Here is a 19,170-nt window from a genome sequence, read left to right on the forward strand (position 1 = left end):
GGGGGGAGTTGAACAGAGCGGTCACCAGGGGGCCAGCCTTCCCTTTGTCCCCCACAGCCTGAAGCTTTTCCAGGCCACCCAAGGATATACCAAGACGCCTCTGCTGCCCAAGAGGTGGTACAGAATTCAACCTAACAGCACGTGAAGGGGGCTTCCCAAGGGGCCTGGGGCTGAAGGCAAATGGTGAGGACCGACACCCCATCCTGTGCTGAGGGATGGAGAGTTCCAGGAAGGCTGCCTGGAGGAGACAGCCTTCCTACCTTGAAGAAGGCAACCAGCACGTGTTCATCACGCATTTATTGAGTGCCCGGCCCTGGGCCAGGCAGGGGGATGATGCAGTGAACCAGGCGGAACCCACCCTGAAAAGTGGCCACAGGGGAAGGTGAGCGAGGACAGTGGGGGCTATTCTGCCACCAGAGGGAAGCTCATTGGTCCACACAGTCCCAAAGAAAGTTCTCTGGGCTCTCCGAACCCACCCCAGCCCTCACAGTCTGAGGCCTCACCCTGGGCTCCCGAAAATCTGCAGAGCAGCAGGCAATGGCCTCAGGAATCTGTCACTCTTCAGCACCCCTCCCCGACCTTCCAAAAAAGGTCCGCTTCCTGTTTGGTGACCATGGCAACCAGAAGAAAATGGCGATGAGTGGGGTGGAGGAACCCAGTCTTCCTTGGGCCTATGGGGATGAGACTCCAGTGGCCTGGAGAAAGGAGGGTGGCAGTGGGAGACGTCAGATGGGGACAGGAAGGAGAGAGTCTCTCTGGGCCACATGGCCACTGCCCACGGGCTGCAGCAGGAGGCAGCCGGGCTCCCCTGGAGGCAGGAGGGAGGAGGAGGTGGTTCCACTTGCTGGTCCTGCTTGGCCACAGGACTATGGCTACTCTTGGTCTTGTCTGGGGCAGCCCAGGGTCCCTTCCCTACAGATCCCCATCCCTAGGGGTCTCCGAGGAACCCAGACCCATGGAATGGAGGTCTGGGTGCTCAGTGGTGGTCCGGGTGGGCCAGGGAGGGAGTGAGGCAGCCGGCCAGGGCCTTGCCCAGGCAAACACGGGCAGGGGGTGCTAAGGGAGGAAGCTGTGCAGGGTGAGGTCATCCCCCTCACGGTCCTCCCCGGGCTCCGGCATCAGGCCTTCGCTCTTGGCCTTGGGCAGGCCCCCGTTGGCTGTGGCGGGGCGCCCCTCGACCCCATCAGGCAGCAGGGATGAAATGCAGACCATCTCAGTGGGGGAGTAATTCCGCACAGGGTATGTGTGGTTCTTGCGGGAGAGGCGGACAGCCAGCACCACAGTGCACACGAGGAAGATGGTGGCCACCAGGGCCAGGATGAGGATGGCTAGCAGGCACTGCTTCACGGGGATGTAGTTGGGGGGCCCTGTGGAGGTGGGGGCCATGAAGATCCCAGGGGGGATAGTTCGCCCATTTTTCATGTTGGTGTCGGCAGACGGATTGCTAGCTGCCCCGGGGATGCCCTTCATGGTGGCTAACTCCATGGACAGGGCCACCAAGGGAGGGGTTTCTGTGGACAGGGCCTCCATGGCAGTGAGTGCCGTGGACAGGGTCTCTGTGGCAGTGGGTTCCACGGACAGGGCCCCCATGACGGTGAGTTCTGTGGTCATGGCCTCTGTGGTGGTGGGTTCTGTGGTCAGGACCTCCGTGACGGTGAGTTCTGTGGTCAGGGCCTCCGTGGCAGGGAGTTCTGTGGTCAGGGCCTCCGTGGCGGTGGGTTCTGTGGTCAGGGCCTCCGTGGCAGGGGGTTCTGTGGTCAGGGCCTCCGTGGCAGGGGGTTCTGTGGTCCGTGGCGGTGGGTTCTGTGGTCAGGGCCTCCGTGGCAGGGGGTTCTGTGGTCGGGGCCTCCGTGGCAGGGGGTTCTGTGGTCGGGGCCTCCGTGGCGGTGGGTTCTGTGGTCAGGGCCTCCGTGGTAGGGGGTTCTGTGGTCGGGGCCTCCGTGGCAGGGGGTTCTGTGGACGGGGCCTCTGTGGCTGCTGGCTGAGTGGTCTGTGCCTCCATGGTGGCTGGCCCCGTGGACAGAGCCCCCTTGTTGGATGGAACACCCATGATGGAAATGTTCACAGTGGCCGGTTCTGTGACCAGAGGGTCCAGTGTGACTGGAATCCACCGCGTGGCCAATTCTGTGCTCAGATTCCCCATGGCTGCCCCTCCTGTGTCCAGGCCAGCAGGGTCCCTTGTAGCAGCCTCCACAGTGGCAGGCTCAGGGCTTCCAGGCTCTGCAGAACCTCTCTGCTCTGAGGTTCCGGTCACAACACTGATGTTATCTGCAAGCATTTCTGGAGGATCTGTGCCTTCTGCTTCATAGTCGTCATAATCCTTCTCGTCCCTGAACACCTGTCTCCGCCCCCGGGCAAGCAGGGGGCCTAAGACTTTCCTGTCTCCATCTGCCTGGATGTCCCCCAGCGGGAAGCTGCTGCCAGAGCCCAGCAGAGTCAGCAGCAGGAGGAGTCGCAGAGGCATGGCACCTGGGGGGAGACACAGGCAGAGGGGTGTCAGGACAGCTTCACTCCAAGCCCACCGAGCACCCTCGACTGCGGCCCTGGGCTGTCGCAGCTTGGAGCCTGTCTGGTCTGGGGCAGGCACTGTGGCTCTGGGTGTCCCTACGGCCCAGCCTGTGCCCAGCACAGACAAGCCCCTCAGCCAGCAGCAGCCATGATGATTACTTACCAGCACGAATTGAGCTTATCCAGGAGGGCCCTTTAACTTCCTCTGTATGTCACACAGAAACTCCTTATCATTTTTGGTTAAAACATTTTATTTGTGGGTAAGACAACCCATTGGGGTGTAGAAAGAAAATATTAGAGCTTGTGGTTATGTTGACTCTTTATGTCACACCTTCTTAAATCCTGTTTCTGTATATATTTATATCATAGGAGTACAGTCCCGTACACAATTCATGAATAGATCAATTGCCCACCGCTGTTGGCCACAAGTGGAAGAGCTTGGAAACCACAGACCTACTGGATAAAACTGCTTGTTGGACCTTTGAGGTCTCTGGGAGTCTGATTCTGATTGCCGCTCCCTCCCCCTGCCCCCTGCCTCCACATCCCTCTGTTTCCCCTCCCTGTCTTGGCTCTCCCCCTCCATAGCCCTTGCCCATCCTTGGAGTGTCAGTTTGTCTCATTCTCCCTCAGGTTTGGGACCAAACCCATTGTGTTTGTCACTGAGGGACAAACACAGTGGGTTTGGTCCCATTCCCGTTGGTGGTGTCCTTGCTTGCACAATGGGAATGACAGCACCTACCTCGTAGGCTACTGTGAGGATAAAATGAAGCGATATATGCAAAGCCCTTAGCACTTGGTTTGCAGGGCAAACTTTCAGCAAAGGTCGGCTGCGTTAGTTCTTTCAGTCAAACTGCCCCGTAAGTCCGCAAGGGCCCAGAGCCATTAACTGCACTCTGGCCGGGAGAAAACTCAACTCTTTTCAGAACAGCCCTGCCCTCAGGGAGCTTATACTCATTGCATTTGCCTGTGGGCAGGACCACCACTGTCCTCCCTAAAAGGTAGCCAGAAAGGACAGCGCCTCTCACCTCGGCTATCTCATTGATCTTTCTTTGTGGCATTGTGAACACCATGCTTTGTTTTCTCTCTCTCCTCTTATGCTCCCCCTGGCATTGGCTGGTATTTATAGGACTAAAAATCCCACAATGAGGATCCTGGGGTGAGTGTCAGCTGTGATCTGGGGCAGCATTCAGGTACTCCTGGCTTCCCTGGCAGCGCACAACCCCTAGAACGTGTCTGGCGCAGAGTGGGCATTCAAAAACAGCACCTGGACGATTTCCAGTACCTTTCTTTGTACTTCATTCATACGATTTGGAGCAAAGAGCCGTTGCTTCTCATTCCTTGGATGACTATAACTTACTCACGGGCCCCTCTGCTTCCAGCCTCTTTCATACATTAGTTAGAATTATGTTGGTTTCTGCAATGCAAATCTGATCACATCTTAAAACAATTTCTTACACCAAACTTGACGGTATTTGCACCAGACACATCTAGCCCTCACAATTATCCCTGTTTTATAGAGGAGGAGACTGAAGGTCAGAGATGTGAAGCGACTTGCCCAAACACACACAGCTGATGAGTGGCTAAGATCAGATTGGAACCCAGTGAGGGTTCAGGAAGGGTTTATGGAGAGACCTCACCTAGTTGAAGGGACAAAAGCCTGGGGTCGGGGATTTAGGTAGGAGAGGAAGGGCAAAGTAAGAAAAAGGAGGAGCTCTGGGCTATGTGCCCTAGAAAAGTCGGCCCATATGTACCAGGTGCCACGCAGAGCACAGGACTGAACGCACAGACTATGCAAGCAGACAAAAGGATGTTCGAATCCCAGCTCTGTGTCTTACAAGCTGTATGACCTGGAGACAGATCCTGTCTCCCTGCGCTTCAGTTTTCCCATCTGTAAAATGGGGATAAAAATCAGTACCTAGGCCGGGTGCGGTGGCTCACGCCTGTAATCCTAGCACTCTGGGAGGCCGAGGCGGGCAGATTGCTCAAGGTCAGGAGTTCGAGACCAGCCTGAGCAAGAGCGAGACCCTGTCTCTACTAAAAATAGAAATAAATTAATCGGACAACTAAAAATATATAGAAAAAATTAGCCGGGCATGGTGGCGCACACTTGTAGTCCCAGCTACTCGGGAGGCTGAGGCAGGAGGATCGCTTGAGCCCAGGAGTTTGAGGTTGCTGTGAACTAGGATGATTCCACAGCACTCTAGCCCGGGCAACAGAGCCAGACTCTGTCTTAAAAAAAGAAAAATCAGTACCTATCCCATAGGGCTGTCAAGAGAACACAATGAGATGACGGATTCAAAGTTCCAGGCTCACAGTAGGTGCTTAATAAATGTGATGCATTCATGTGTGGGCACACACATGCGCCTACACACACACACCCCCTTTGCCTCCCAATCTGCCTACGGCAGAGTTTCTTTGCATACGGGGTAGAGTTCCTACTTGGGGGAAGAATACATGGCCCAACTCTGTTGCCTGTTACCTGGGGGTGGAGGACTTCAGGAAGAAGCCACCAGCTCAGAGACATATTTTGTAATTATGAAAACAGTGGCACCACCCCGCCCAACACACACACACCTTGGGCAGTTCTCGGTTCTTGGAAGGCACAGCCCTCAGCCACTTCCTGGAAGCCGAGAGGGAGGGGGCAAGAACGCAAGGCCTGGCCCTCCCGTTCCTGGGCTGGCGGGAGGCATCTTGGTAAGTCCGGGCCTGACTTTCTGCAGCCCAGAGGCTGGGAGAATACCATGGAAGGGGGCTGGGGTCGTGTTCTTAAGGTGAGTTATCACTGTCGGCTGTCCCCTCCCCAACACCCATCCTCCAAGTCCCCTGCATGCAGAGACAGCCGGAGGTGGAGGAGGGAGCACGAGCCTGAATCCCACGTTTACCTCCGCTTCGCAGGTGTGTGACCTTGAGCAGGTGACTTCACCCTCTCCAAGCCTCAGTTTCCTCATCTGTAAAATGGGCCATATAGCTTCAAAGAATGGTCATGAGAATTGAATGAGATGCTGCGTGGAAGGTCCCAGACACTGGCTTCCAGCAGGGGCGTATTTTATCTGGGAGATGCTCTCTGGGGCTGGGGACAGAGGAGCAGAGGAGAGGGAGGCCTTGGACTCAGGGAGGGTATGGAGATGGCGACCTCCCTACCTCCCCCGTGGGCCTCTGCGAAAGCAGACGGCTACTCGTCTGTTGACGTATGACATGGTGCACCGGGAAAGCCCAAGTCTCCCTCCCTGGGCCTGTTCAGAGTGACCAGCTTGTCCCAGTGGTTCCCAGTGTTAGTACTGAAAAGTCCCTCAGTCCCAGGCAAACAAGGGCAGGGGGCTGGTCACCCCAGCCTGGTCCCTGCCATCCCATGGGCTTCAAGAGGAAGGGGCCATGGAGCCAGGCCACAGCTGCGCAGCCATCAGCCCATTTGACAGGAAGAAAACCTGAGGCTCTAAGAGATGCCGTGACTCAGCCGAGGCCAGGCAGGGAGAAAGCGCAGGAGCGTAGTATATGCTCTGCGCACGGCAGGTGGGAAAAATCCCTTTAATATTGGATCCAATAAATGTATTGTTCTACAGTGGAAACGACTTATTAGAAAGCCCCCACTGTGAGCGGGTTAATTCACTGTCACCCTGTGGGCGGCCTCCTTCCCCTTCCCCCTGTGAAGCACTGGTTGTTAGGGCTCCCATTATACAGATGAGGGAAGCAAGGCCAGAGCAGCGGAGTCACCTCCGGGCACCCGCCTTCCGCCTCTCCTCTCCCCAGAAGGCAGAAACACAATCACATACCATGGGAGCAGGGGCCAGGGCAGGGCCCTGAGGGAGGGGTACGAAGTGGCCACATCCTATTTGTCTTGACACTTGCCTAACAGTAGATCAGAGGCTGCCCGTTTCCTGTCTTTCACCCTAAAACCAGGTTGCCTCTGCTCCGGGCCCCGCCCAGGCATGCGGAGGAACAGGCTGCCAGGGGACCCCACCCCAGCTCCAGAGACTACACCCTGTGGCCTCCCTGAGCTGCTTAGGAAAGAAACCCCTGGAACTCCAAGAAGCTCGGGACCTTCCGTTTGGAATCTGGAAACCCAGGCATCCCAGTGTGCAAGATCTTGCAGTCTCCGAATCCAAAAGACCAAGCATCTCAGGGTTTGGGTTAAGCAGCCGCCGAGAGAAGGAAAGGCTCCAAATCAACAAGTAGGTCCAACTGAGGCACAAGTGTCCCCCGGATCCCACTGCAGATCTAAGTCCTGGTAGATAGGACAGTCCCTGCCCTGACTAGGGAGTCCCATCCACCGGGATCAATCCTAGCTCTGTCTCTTACAAGCTGTGTGATCTTAGGCGACTCAAATCACCTCTCTGAGCCTTGGGTTCCTCATCTGGGATACAAGGACAGTAGTAGCACCTGCTCCTCATGGGGCTATTGTGGGTTGAAGTAAGATGGTCCAGGTAGAATGTTGAGCACGCAGTAAGTGCTCGATAAATGCAAGCGGTTGTCCGTATTCTGCATTTAGGGCAGGGGACTCCCTGTTAACCATTGCCACGTCCTGGAAAAATCCCCAACCTGAAACGGGCTTTGACACACCTCTGACCTTCTTAGAGAGGGCAGAGGGCAGGGAGCCCTAGGAAACTGTCTCCGTTGTAAGCCCGGGGTGCCATCCACAGCCTCGGCCTCCTCCGGTTTGTAAATCACACCTACGGAGTGCAGACAATACACCAGGCACTGTTCTAAGAGCTGTATAAGAATTATGGGCTTGGCTAATCCTAGCTCTCTGGGAGACCGTGGTGGGCGGATTGTTTGAGCTCAGGAGTTCGAAACCAGCCTGAGCAAGAGCGAGACCCCCGTCTCCACTAAAAATAGAAAGAAATTAATCGGACAACTAAAAATACATAGAAAAAATGAGCCGGGCATGGTGGCGCATGCCTGTAGTCCCAGCTACTCAGGAGGCTGAGGCACAAGAATTGCTTGAGCCCAGGAGTTTGAGGTTGCTGTGAGCTAGGATGATGCCACGGCACTCTAGCCTGGGCAACACAGTGAGACTCTGTCTCAAAAAAAAAAAAAGAATTATGGGCTCACTTGGGGCCCACAGCCCCCTCAAAAGGATGGGTACCATTATTAACCCCGTGGTGCCTGGCATCACTCAGCTAAGAGGACGGGAACAGGAACTTGAACCCGGGAAATTTCCCTCCAGAGCCCACCTCAGTCACGGCTCCACCATAGCTTGTGAACAAGGCCGTGTCCATTCTCAGGACACAGAGAAATGCCACCTCTTCCCAGAAGCCATCCCGGATTGCTCCAAGCACAACTAATTGACTCCCACAGTTTAAACCCTTTCTTTCATTCTCTCTCTCCTTCTCTCTCTCTCTCTCTCTCTCTGAGAAACAGGGTCTCACTATGTTGCCCCATTGCCCAGGCTGGCCTCAAACTCCTGGCCTTAAATGATCCCCTCACCTCAGCCTCTCAAGCAGCTGGGACCCCAGGTATACGCCACTGTGTCCAGCTGTTTAAACCTGTTCTGATGTTGGTTTACTTTCTAAAAATGTATTCACATTGGCCCATAAACTTCCAGAGGACAGGAGCCACAGCTGTTTTGCTGATCATGCCACATGCCCAGGACAGGCACACAGGGGTCCTTGTGCACACACCTCTCAAGACGCTGGCCCCCTTGGCTTGCAGGCACTGCCAGACCTCCAGCTCTTGGAGGGCAGGGTCTCCTGGCATCCCCAGGGCTCGTTCAGCGCCGCTGCAGGAGTGGACCCATGACTGAGGGAGGGTGACGGGCACAGACCTGCAGGGGACACGCCGTCTTCAGATATTTTGAACCATGTTCATCGGCTGACACGCCCCCACCTTTTTCCATCCTCTACCCCCATCCCTATCAAGGAGCCTCTTTAGACAGTTTTTTCCTAATTACCAACCCTCCTCGTGAAATGATAACATCGCAGATATGCCGTGTCCCGCTTACTGTTCTGTGGCCCTTTGCAGAGCCACAAACCCTAGTGTTAGCTGAGACTTTTTTGTGCCCCCTGCCAAGAACCAAGTTTCACCTGCTGGAACCCAAATTTGCTGGCCTGCTACAGAGGAGGTGAGGCACTCTGCACAAATGCATTCAGTGACACCCACACCTGGTTTTAGTTTAACCGCAGATGGTTCTATGAAGCCCTCAGTGTAGACAGACGGACACACGCACGCACGAACACCGGCCAGCCACCTCCTGTTCAAGTTCAGCAAAGGAGACCGGGAGACCCAGGCCTGGGGTTACCGCGGGCTCCACGAGCTCCTGCAGCCAGAGAGGGCCATGTCGCTGTCAGAGCGCTGCCACACCCAGACACTCCGCCGCAGGCAGCAGCTTCTCCCCGCGAGCTCGGTTTTCTCGCCTGCAAAAGGGGCTCTCACTGCCCACCCTCTAGGGTTCTCGGATGACTCTCCAGCCCCTCTCGGAGCCCTGCTCTGGCCCCTTCTGCTTTCTGGGTTCAACTCACTGGCTGCCGGCCAGGCCTGGTGAGGAGGCATCACTGCACAGGGTGCGGCCGCCCAGGCGACGCCCAGGGGAAGCCACGCTGGGGCCTGCCATCTGAGGGCCACCTCCTGAGCCCCTGCCCGCTGAGAGGCCCGCCCTGGAGGGCTTGAAGTCAGAGATGGGAAAGGGAAGAAAACAGAGGCCAGGAAAGAGGAAGAGAATTCCAGGCAACAGAAGCCCGATCTACGGGTGGGTGGGTGGGTGGGTGTGTGTGTGTGTGTGTCGGGGCAGTGACTTTAGCCACGAGCCCCTGCCATTCTCCTAAAGGGGTATAAATGCCCTGAAAATGCCCCAAATACAAATTAACAAGATTCCCGTTATTTTCTTTTGCTAACAATAGTATCCTAATTCTAATATTTTAATAATTTGCCACAAAGTGTCATTTTCTCAATCTTATAAAAAATGGAAAGAACGCATCTTTGAAAACAGTATTTCCACATATGTGGCTTCAAGACAAATCCTGGGCTCCTCTTCCTTTCTGGAATCTTCCAGACCGAATCTCACCTCTGCCCCTCAGCAAATCCCTTCACCTCGGTGTCCTTGCTTCCCACCCATGAAAGGGGAGGGTAGGATAATTTCTAGGGAAGCGCCCACGATTTCTCTGATTTTCGAATTCAGAATGTTCCCCAGCCAGCAGCTGCAGGCAACGGAGCAGGATCCGGAAGAGACACCAGCATGAGGCCACGGACTCCAGGAAGACCTGGGTCCTGAGCCCGGAGAGCCTTGGTGTGCCCGCCCCCCACCCCAGGGGTGGCAGCTCAGGAAGGGCCAGGTGGTCCTCCCAGGCCTGCTAGTGGCTGTAAGGCAGGCCCACCGGTCCCTTGGGACCTCCAGCCACTCCCTGGGGTTTTGCAAGCCCGCACTTACCGTGCTCAGCAGAGCATGGGACAGCTGCCTCGTGGGCCCAGAAGAAGTGGCTTCTCTGCTTAAGTGACAAAGGCCCAGCCCACGCTGCCTGCCAGGCTCTGCTGTGGCACCCCCTGCTGTGGTCCCGGACCCCACCAACCCCCAACGGCCGTCTGTGGAAGAAGGAAGCGAGAGTGCGGTTACTCAGGCAGGGCCACGTGACAGCCCACACCCCCTTGTTTGTGACAGCTTTGGTAACAACGTTGATCAAGATGGGGTGAGTAGCAAGACAGGGACCTGCTGGGCCTGACATCGCTCTTGGATTTCCGTAACCGTGAACACCAAGAACAAGCGGAAACCTTCTGGGGAGGAGCCCTGGGGTTGGGGGTAGGGCCCAAGCTGAGAAAGGCCACAGCATTACTCCAGGGGCAACGGAGAGTGGGGGTGAGAGGGGACCCCACCCTGGAAGGAAGGGAATGACCAGAGAAAAAAAGAGGATGGTTCTTACTTCTTGCTCAAGATGGGTGCTGGGGGCGGGGGAGGAGAAAACACAAAGCACAGACCTTCATGGATGTGCGAAGGTGACGTGTTTCTTCTTTCCAGATTCCAGCGTGATCTCTAGATGCACGGTACGTCCTTCCACTGCAGTCGAGGACCTCTCTGGGGAGCCAGGTTACGGATTCCACAAGGGCAGGACCAGCTAATTTCTCCATCCTAATGTGTGCATTTTGCCCACTCTGGCACCCAGGCTGGGTGCCCTGAGAGCCACAGGTCAGCAGTTCCAGCAAGTAAACGAGGCCACACACCATTGCGACACAGCGCGGTAAGTGTCACCCTGAGGTGAGCAAGGGAGGGGCCCCTAAACCTGCCCTGGGTGGGGGCGGGGGATGGTCGAGAGGATCTTCCAAGGAAAAGTGGCACTTTAGATGACAAGCAGAGGTGAGACACTGGGCATCCCAGGCAGAGAGCACAGCACGGGCAAAGGCTAGGAGGTCTGAGAACACCCAGGATGCTTTAGGAAGGCAAGAAATGTCTCCCAGGGTCTGCCCCGTGGAGTTACACAAGGCAGGGTCTCAGAACATTCCGAGAAGTTCATATCCTGCCTTGCACACAGGTTGGTTTTTTTGTTTTGTTTTGTTTTATTTGGGACAGAGTCTCACTCTGTTGGCCCAGGCTGGAGTGCAGTGGAGTGATCACAGCTCACTACAACCTCACACTCCTGGGCTCAAGCGATCCTTCTGCCTCAGCCTCCCAAGTAGCTGGGACTACAGGCGTGCACCACTGCACCCAGCTAATTTTTCTACTTTTTTTAGAGATGGGTCTTGCTCTTGCTCAGGCTGGTCTCGAACTCCTGCCCTCAAGTGATTCTCCTGATCCTCCTGCCTTGGCCTCCCAGAGTGCCAGGATTACAGGCATGAGCCACCGGGTGGGCCCAAACACATAGGTTGTTTTAAAATGAAAACCGGGACCAGGGGTGGTGGGCTCACACCTTTAGTCCCGGCTACTTGGGAGGCTGAGGCAGGAGGATCGCGTGAGCCCAGGAATTTGAGGCTGCAGTGAGCTATGATCACAGCACTGCACTGTAGCTGGGGCAATAGAGCAAGACCTGTCATTCATCCATTCATTCATAAATAAACACGTACATACGTACACACCAGAGACCCAGCCGGTGTTCGCCATGACGGAATCTCAATCACCTTAGGAAGCCACAACTGGAGGGGGCCAAAAACTCACCCCACCTGTACAAATAGGGAAGCTTGAGGCCCCAAAAAGGAAAGTGAGACCCTTCCAGCCCAGGTTTCCCACTCTTCCCCAGCGAGTTTGGAAATACCCAGCCCTCAGCAACAGGGGCTGAGGAACTCTGAGCGGACCCAAGTCGGGGCCGGAGGTCACTCTCTGATTAGCAGAAGTCAAGAGGCTGGCAAGGTGCCACCTTGTTTTGTACAGCTTACAAGCTGAGAATCTTTACGTTTTTAAATGGTTGAAAAATGTTTTGTGACACATGGAAGTTATGTGAAATTCAAGGTTCATTTTTTATAAATAAAGTTTTATCGGGACACAGCCACACTCACGGGTCTACACGTCGTCTATGGCACTTTCACTGTACAGCGGCAGCGTTGAAGAGCCGTCTCACCTGCGAAGCTTTGCAGTAAAAACGCTTAACATTACTGAGTCTGAACTCTATGCTAAAAATGGTGCTAACTGCTTTGCATTCATCACCTCAAATAATCTTCAGAGCAGTCTTTAGAGATGAGGAAACTGAGGCTTAGAGGGAGGACGTGCATTGCTCAAGGCCACATAAAGCGGCAGAGCCAGGACTCAAATCCAGGCAGACAGAGCAAAGCTCTCATCTTAACCCCCAGCCTGGGGTGGGGCAGGCGGAACAGTGAGCGCCAGCACACCAGCAAGCGCTATGTGTGAGGGCTAGAGAATACCTCAGCAGCAGCTAAGCTATTTCAAGGCAAGACTTGAACCGCTAAATTTCCTTTCCAGGGGAGCAAAGACTGCTGAGAGAATTCTGGTTCGTGTCATCTGTGTGGAGACCATAAAGCCACAACTCGCTGCACCTGACACCTGTGAGATCCAAGAATTCAAAGCAGATTTCTCTGTTTCTCGGAACAGAGCCCAGAAAAATACTCCAGATTGCCTTCAAAGACTAAAGCAACAGGGCTGGGCGCGGTGGCTCACGCCTGTCATCCTGGCACTCCGGGAGGCCGAGGCGGGAGGATCGCTCGAGGTCAGGAGTTCGAGACCAGCCTGAGCAAAAGCGAGACCTCGTCTCTACTAAAAATAGAAAAATTTGCCAGGCGCAGTGGCGCCTGCCTGTAGTCCCGGCTATTTGGGAGGCTGAGGCAGGAGGATCACTGGAGCCCAGAGTGTGAGGTTGCAGTGAGCTGTGATGACACCGCTGCACTCTATCCCAGGCAACAGAGTGAGATCCTGTCTCAAAAAAATAAATAAATAAAATAAAAAATTAAAGCAACGATATTTAAGAGAAATAGTGGGGCAAACACAGAAGTCCCATACTATGGAAAGTGGTCCTTGATGGGATATGCTGGCGTAGGCATCACAGTCAGATTTACGTTGGATGCTCATAAAGCACTCACCATCTGTTAGGCGGGAAAAGCGAGACACAGAACTCACATATAAACAGCATAATTTCAACTGTTCGGGTGCTCAGGGGAGAAACAGAAATGCTCACAGTGCCTACCTCTGGCTAGTGTGATTATGAATGCCCCTTTCCTTTTGGGTATCTTTTCCTTTTCTATATTTTTATTTAGAAAAATGTATATAATGATGTCTATATTAGCTTTATAATCAGAAAACACATTTCAAATGGGGCAAGGATTTCATAGACGCCTCGGATTTCAAGGTGGCTGGACTTATGTGGCTTTTGTCTGTCCCCCTTTATCTAGACTCGGTGGGGCACAGCTCCTCTCATGCCCCCACCCTGTGTTTCTCAGGGCTACCTGGAAAGGACCAGATCGTACTTTCAGCTTTGGGGATGTGTGACACTATTCAACGCTGTTGTTGTAGCAAGAAAGCAGCCACAGTCTGTATGTAAATGAACAGGGCGGTTCAAGACTACGGCACTGGCATTCTCGGTACAGTGCACGTGTACGAAGCCCTGACAAATGCCGGCACCTCCAGGATGAACCACTAACAGAGAAGACACCGTCCCTGCTCTCATAGGGCCTCTGAGTTAGTGGTCAGGTTGAAAGCCACGTGGCTAGATCGAAAACATAGGCTTGGGAATCAGAATTGGGTCCTAGCTGTGTGGCTGTGGGGATTGCACGTGGACTTTCTGAGCTTGCTTTGTCTGGGAAACAAAGCTTTGAATGTTTAATACGAAACAACGCAAGAAATCAGTAAAGGTCTGAGAGTAGGTTGGGCTGCAGGTGTGGGCATAGCCCAGCTGCTTCACCTCTGATTCCCTGAGCCCCTCTTCCTTGACATTTATGAGGTAAATTTGCTACAGGTCTTGGAGTGCCAGCCCTCTGTATACAAGGAGCAGAAGCTTCTTCCCTGCTCCGAGTACAGGAGCTGTCTCCCTATACGGGACTCAATGGCTCCCCATTGCTTTTAAAACAAAGACTCAAATCCCCACGATGGCTGGCAGTGCCTTCGCCCCCCTCTTCCCCTCCAGTCTCATCTCACTCACATGTCCTCTTCTCTGTTCTGGCTCCTTCTTTTAGTTCCTCTTATGTTTCCTCCTGCCACAGGACCTTTGCATGCACAGTTCCTTCTACCTGGAGCACTATTTAGGGCTCATTGCCCACGTCAGACCGCAGTTCATGTTCCACCTCCCCAGGAAAAGCTTTCCCTGACCACACCACCCCCACTTCATGATCTCAGAGCGCTGAGCCCCTCTCCTGCTTGATACATGTCTATCTCCTTGGAAGCTCCAGAAGGAAACTATGTCTGTTTTGTTCGCTGTTGCATCTCTTGGGCCAAGCACGGTACCTGGCACTGAGGAATAACTGCTGCTAACATTTATCAGGCTCTTTGCCATGCCAGGCACTGTCCTAGGTTCTTGTCATATACTAATTTGTCACAATTGCCTCGTGAAGTAGGTACTATTAGTATCCCTGTTTTATAGATGCAGGAAGGTTCAGAGAGGTTAAGTAACTCACGTAAGATCACACAGCTACTAAGTGGCAAAGCCAGTTTGAACTCAAGATGTTCAAAGGCAGCAGGGCAGGGTGCACAGCCTGCATTCAATCACAATAAATATTTTTTCAATAAATATCTAAATGATCCCGGCTCCTCCTTGCTGACCTTGTCTGCTGGGGTTGGTTTGAGAGAACGCAACGCTCCCTACCACCTCTCAACACGAGGCGAGCTGCTAGGGTGTGGAGCAGGAACGGCAATCAGCAAAGGCAATGGGGTTAGGTACCTCCCTATGCTGGAGCCTGCTAGTGGGCTAGCCTGGGAACCAAGGACTGTTTCCGGGTCTTCTGGGGAAAACGTGTTCCTGGGTGTTAACTGATTGCTGGTTACTGTTGGAACAGCCCCATTTTAAAGCAAAAAAGCATGGCTCATCGGGCCCCTACTTGGAGCTCTGTTACAAGTAGATACTGGACAACATAAAGATTTCATATTCAAACAAGCTACAACCTCCTTATACTTGGACACTCCTAAACGATCATCCGTGCACTAAATTCAGTCTTCCTTACGTCAGCTGACGGATGGAAATGCCTGCAGCCCCACGGAGGGCACCGTGTCCTGGCGGGCACCAGCCTAGCCTGCACAGCTGCGTTTGTGCAGTGGCCTATTTAATTGCATTTGCTCCTTTGTTGTTTCTGGGTGGGGAACTGTCGACATCAGTGACCGGCACAGCTCTAATAAAACCTGATACCTCAGAGACAAACAAAAAAAGCCTTGGGTGGCCAAAGCCAGCGAAGCTTGGCTTCAACCTGGTATTTACCAGGCTTAAGCTGGTACTCTACAGTAATTAAAGAAAATGGAAAAAAGAATTAAACATTTGTGGAACCCTGGAAATACATGGATGGGCAAGGACTACATCAGACAGGCCAGGTACGACCTGAGATTTTATCATCTATTTGTAATTCCCTGGAAAGTGCTGCCTCTGCCCAACAAGATGCCGGCTTTCGGTATGACCCTGTGCCCGTTTCCCTGAAAATGGGGGAAACTGTGGGAAAACGGGGTGATATCCCTCATAGAATCCCACCTGCCTTCCCAAGTGGGCACGATCCCTCCGAGGAAGCTGAGGCTCTGGAAAGGGCGAGAGTGCTGGAGCCCAGGTCGGCCAGACCGCAAAGCCCGTTGCTTCCTCCCAAGCAAACCAGAGTCCAGCTGGCTGCGCAGTCTGCTTCTTGCGGTGGTGGTGTTTCCGAATTTACCCGCCATGGAGGCCTTTGTTGACACGAATGCAAAGGTCTCATGAAACAGCGTCAGGACAGAGCTGCTCGAATGAAAGGTGCAGACCTGGAAGGGAGGAGGGGAAGTCACACCCAGCTGCCTGCCCTCCCCCACTATCCTCTGATTCCAGGGGTGCTCACTGGCTACAGTTTGCAGATTTGAATCGTCTAAAGGGGAAACGGCCACTCTGGGGCCTGCCGCGCCGGGATTCAATTCCCCTTCTCAAATGGGAACAGAGCTTTGGGCAGTTCACTGTCAGCCCCAGATTAACGCAACCAATCTGGGTAGGACCGGGAGCCGGTTTCGGGGTTGGAGACTGCAGCGTGAGAAAGAACAGGGCTTTGCAGAGCTCGCTGCGCCAGCCTGGGCCCGGAGGTAGTGTGGAGGACGGCCAGTGCAGGGGTTTGTCCCACACCTGGAAGGCGAAGGGCGAATAAATGTAGAAATGTGCTCCAGACTCAGAGATTTTCTGCAGAGGGTGGCGGCTGAAGGAATCCAGGCCTCTGAGCCACCCTTGAGCACCTGGACTCGAGAGACCGCTGGGGTTGGGGATCTCTAGGGGAGGGACTTCGGTCTTGTTTGGGAGAGCCCGAGTCCTGGGGTATCTCATGCAATTTAAAATCAGAAATGCAGCTGGACCTTGGGGAGCTAAAGGGACCCAGAAGACCCTTTCTCATCACTGTACACCCGCTCTGCCCGAATGCTCCCTGGCTTCCCCAACTCCCAGGCCCCCATGAAGGAAAACTCAGCTTTGATGCCACTGAAGGGGGCTCCAAGGGACTCGTTGGCCCAGCCTGGAGTTGACTGTGGTCAGGGAGAGTCCTCTTCTGGGAGCAAAGTACTGCTGGGCAGATAATCCAATCGATGCTCCCACACCAGACAACAAGTCACACAAGTCACTCAAGTCATTAACACGTGCCAGATCCTGGGGATCCTGGTGAAGGAAACAAATTCTGTCCTCATGGAGTTTATATCTGACGTGGGGGGAGACAGCCAAAAATTCAATGAGCTGATGCAAATACCACCCTCCCTAATGCCTCATCACCACCGGGTCCATCAGCTCAGCGGTCAGTAGCCTGGGAGTGTGTTAACCACGAGGTATTTATCCACCTCTAAAACCCAGATAGCATCTTGGCACGGAAGTGAATCCGCAACAACTCCCTGCCAGTTCTCAGACCTCATCGCCACGCCCAAGAGCTTTAGGCTGCACACCTATCCTTGCTGGACCACTTGGTCACTTGCTCTACTAAAATTTTCTCCAGGACCGTCACAGTCCCACTGTAAAAACAAGTATGCACCTAGTGAATGCCAAGACGAACACAGCTCTGTCCAGTGGGGGAGAGACTAGGGAACGAGTAACGAGAAACCACAGAGCTACAATGAAGGTGCACCCTGCTGCTGGGGACCGAGAGGCACCCAGCAGAGATGGAGCTGGACAATCTGGCCACCAGCACCCTCAGTTTCTGCAGCACCTCAGAGCCCCCAGCACCCTATGCGGGACCCCTTTATACCATAACCAGGTGAGCTCCTTGCTCTTCTCCCTCTTGCAGCCCAAAGCTTTCTCTACACCCACGACTGCCTGCTGGGGCTTTGTCTGAATCACACCCACCCAGGAGCACCCCAAACCCAACATGTGGTGCTTTCCCAAAGAGCTCCCTTACTCTTTGAGATCACTGTGAGGAAGCTACCATTAAAAAAACAAAACTAAGCACCTAGTGGTCAATGCCCAAGCTCAAATGTGCACGGATTTCTTCTGCTAACAGAAGAGACCTGTCCGCTTGCTTTTCAACTATCTTCCTACTTTCGGAGTTGAGTACTGAAGTGGAGTAACTTACTCCACTGTCTTCGATGGGATTGGCGTTGCTGCCTAGCCCCCTCACCATGAAGTCTTGCCAGTACGCCGAACTTCTTACCCAACACCCTCCCCTGTTCATTACACTCGGGCTCCTAAAATCTGTTTTCTTACTCAGTTTCATTCACATGCAGTGACATACAACCACACTGAAATTGAAGGATCCTGTCCACCTCTCTAAACTCAGCTTCCTCCACATTTCAACCAATCCAGTCACCTTAACAGCTGCCTTATCCTTGAGTATCTTTGGATCTGGCACAATTCTCACTCTCCACCCCTCCAGAAGCCTGCCATGGCAAAATGTCACATAACACGCCATGACCGGCGTCTCCTAGCCTTGCACCCCGAAGTCTGTGATGAACTGTTTGCTGGTGGACCAAGTTCATGGGGATGAGGACTGCTATCATCTGCACACCAGCCGTCTCGGACTTAAAATTTTACACATCCTGCCAGGGAAGGGGCATCCTTCCCTATTTCAAACAGAGGAGGCAGCTGGGACTGAGATTAAGCATATCAAAATACATTTATCCCTTGCCATTTGGTGGAAAATATATTTCCCAGTTTCTATGACCTTCATATTTTGCCATATTAAAGTCTTACGTAATTTAACTTTTATGTAGCCAGTTTATATTTTCCTTTGTGATTTATTGCATTGCTTAGGGATTTTTTTTTTTTTAATTTCAGAGTATTACGGGGGTACAAACACTTTGGTTCAATAAATTGCCTTTGCACCGTCCAAGTCAGAGCTACAAGCATGCCCCTTCCCCAGACAATGCACACCACGTTAGGTGTGAATTTACCCATCTCCTCCTCCCCGCTCCCACCTACCCAACACCCTATGAATGTCACTTCCCAAATATGCACATTAGTGTTAATCAATTAGTACCAATTTAATGGTGAGTATATGTAGTGTTTGTTTTTCCATTCTTGTAATACTTCACTTAGAAGAATGGTCTCCCAGTTCCATCCAGATTAATACAAGACGTATTAGTTCACCATTTTTTATGGCTGAGTAGTACTCCATGGTATACATATACCACATTTTATTAATACACTCATGTATTGATGGGCATTTGTGTTGTTTCCACATTTTTGCAATTAATTGTGCTGCTATAAACATTCAGGTGCAGGTGTCTTTTTTTCCTTTGGGTAAATACCCAGTAGTGGGATTGTTGGATCAAATGGTAGGTCTCCTTTCAGTTCTTTGAGGTATCTCCATACTACTTTCCACAGAGGTTGTACTAGTTTGCAGTCCCACCAGCAGCGTATGAGTGTTCCTATCTCTCTGCATCCATGCCACCATTTGTTGTTTTGGGACTTTTTGATAAAAGCCATTCTCACTGGAGTTAAGTGATATCTCATTGTGGTTCTGATTTGCATTTCCCTGATGATTAGAGATGCTGAGCATTTTTTCATGTTTTTTGGCCATTATTCTGTCTTTTGAAAAAATTTCTTTTCATGTCTTTTGTCCACTTTTTAATGGGGTTGATTTTTTCTTGCTCAATTGCTTGAGTTCTTTGTAGATTCTTATTATCGGTCCTTTATCGGATGTATAGCATGCAAATATTTTCTCCCATTCTGTAGGTCG

General features: G+C 52.9%; 1 protein-coding gene across 1 annotated transcript; it reads right to left on the reverse strand.

The window, feature by feature from the left end:
• Nucleotides 1–297: 297 nt before the first annotated feature.
• SELPLG (selectin P ligand) lies at nt 298–10,011 on the reverse strand. The gene is given in 3 exon segments (XM_012657594.1): nt 298–1,791; nt 1,793–2,469; nt 9,869–10,011. Coding segments are annotated over 2 exon segments (1,407 nt in total). The 5' UTR covers nt 2,465–2,469; nt 9,869–10,011; the 3' UTR covers nt 298–1,056.
• Nucleotides 10,012–19,170: the final 9,159 nt, after the last annotated feature.

The sequence above is a fragment of the Propithecus coquereli genome, unplaced genomic scaffold (assembly GCF_000956105.1).
Source record: "Propithecus coquereli isolate 6110/MARCELLA unplaced genomic scaffold, Pcoq_1.0 Scaffold552, whole genome shotgun sequence".
Taxonomy (NCBI): domain Eukaryota; kingdom Metazoa; phylum Chordata; class Mammalia; order Primates; family Indriidae; genus Propithecus; species Propithecus coquereli.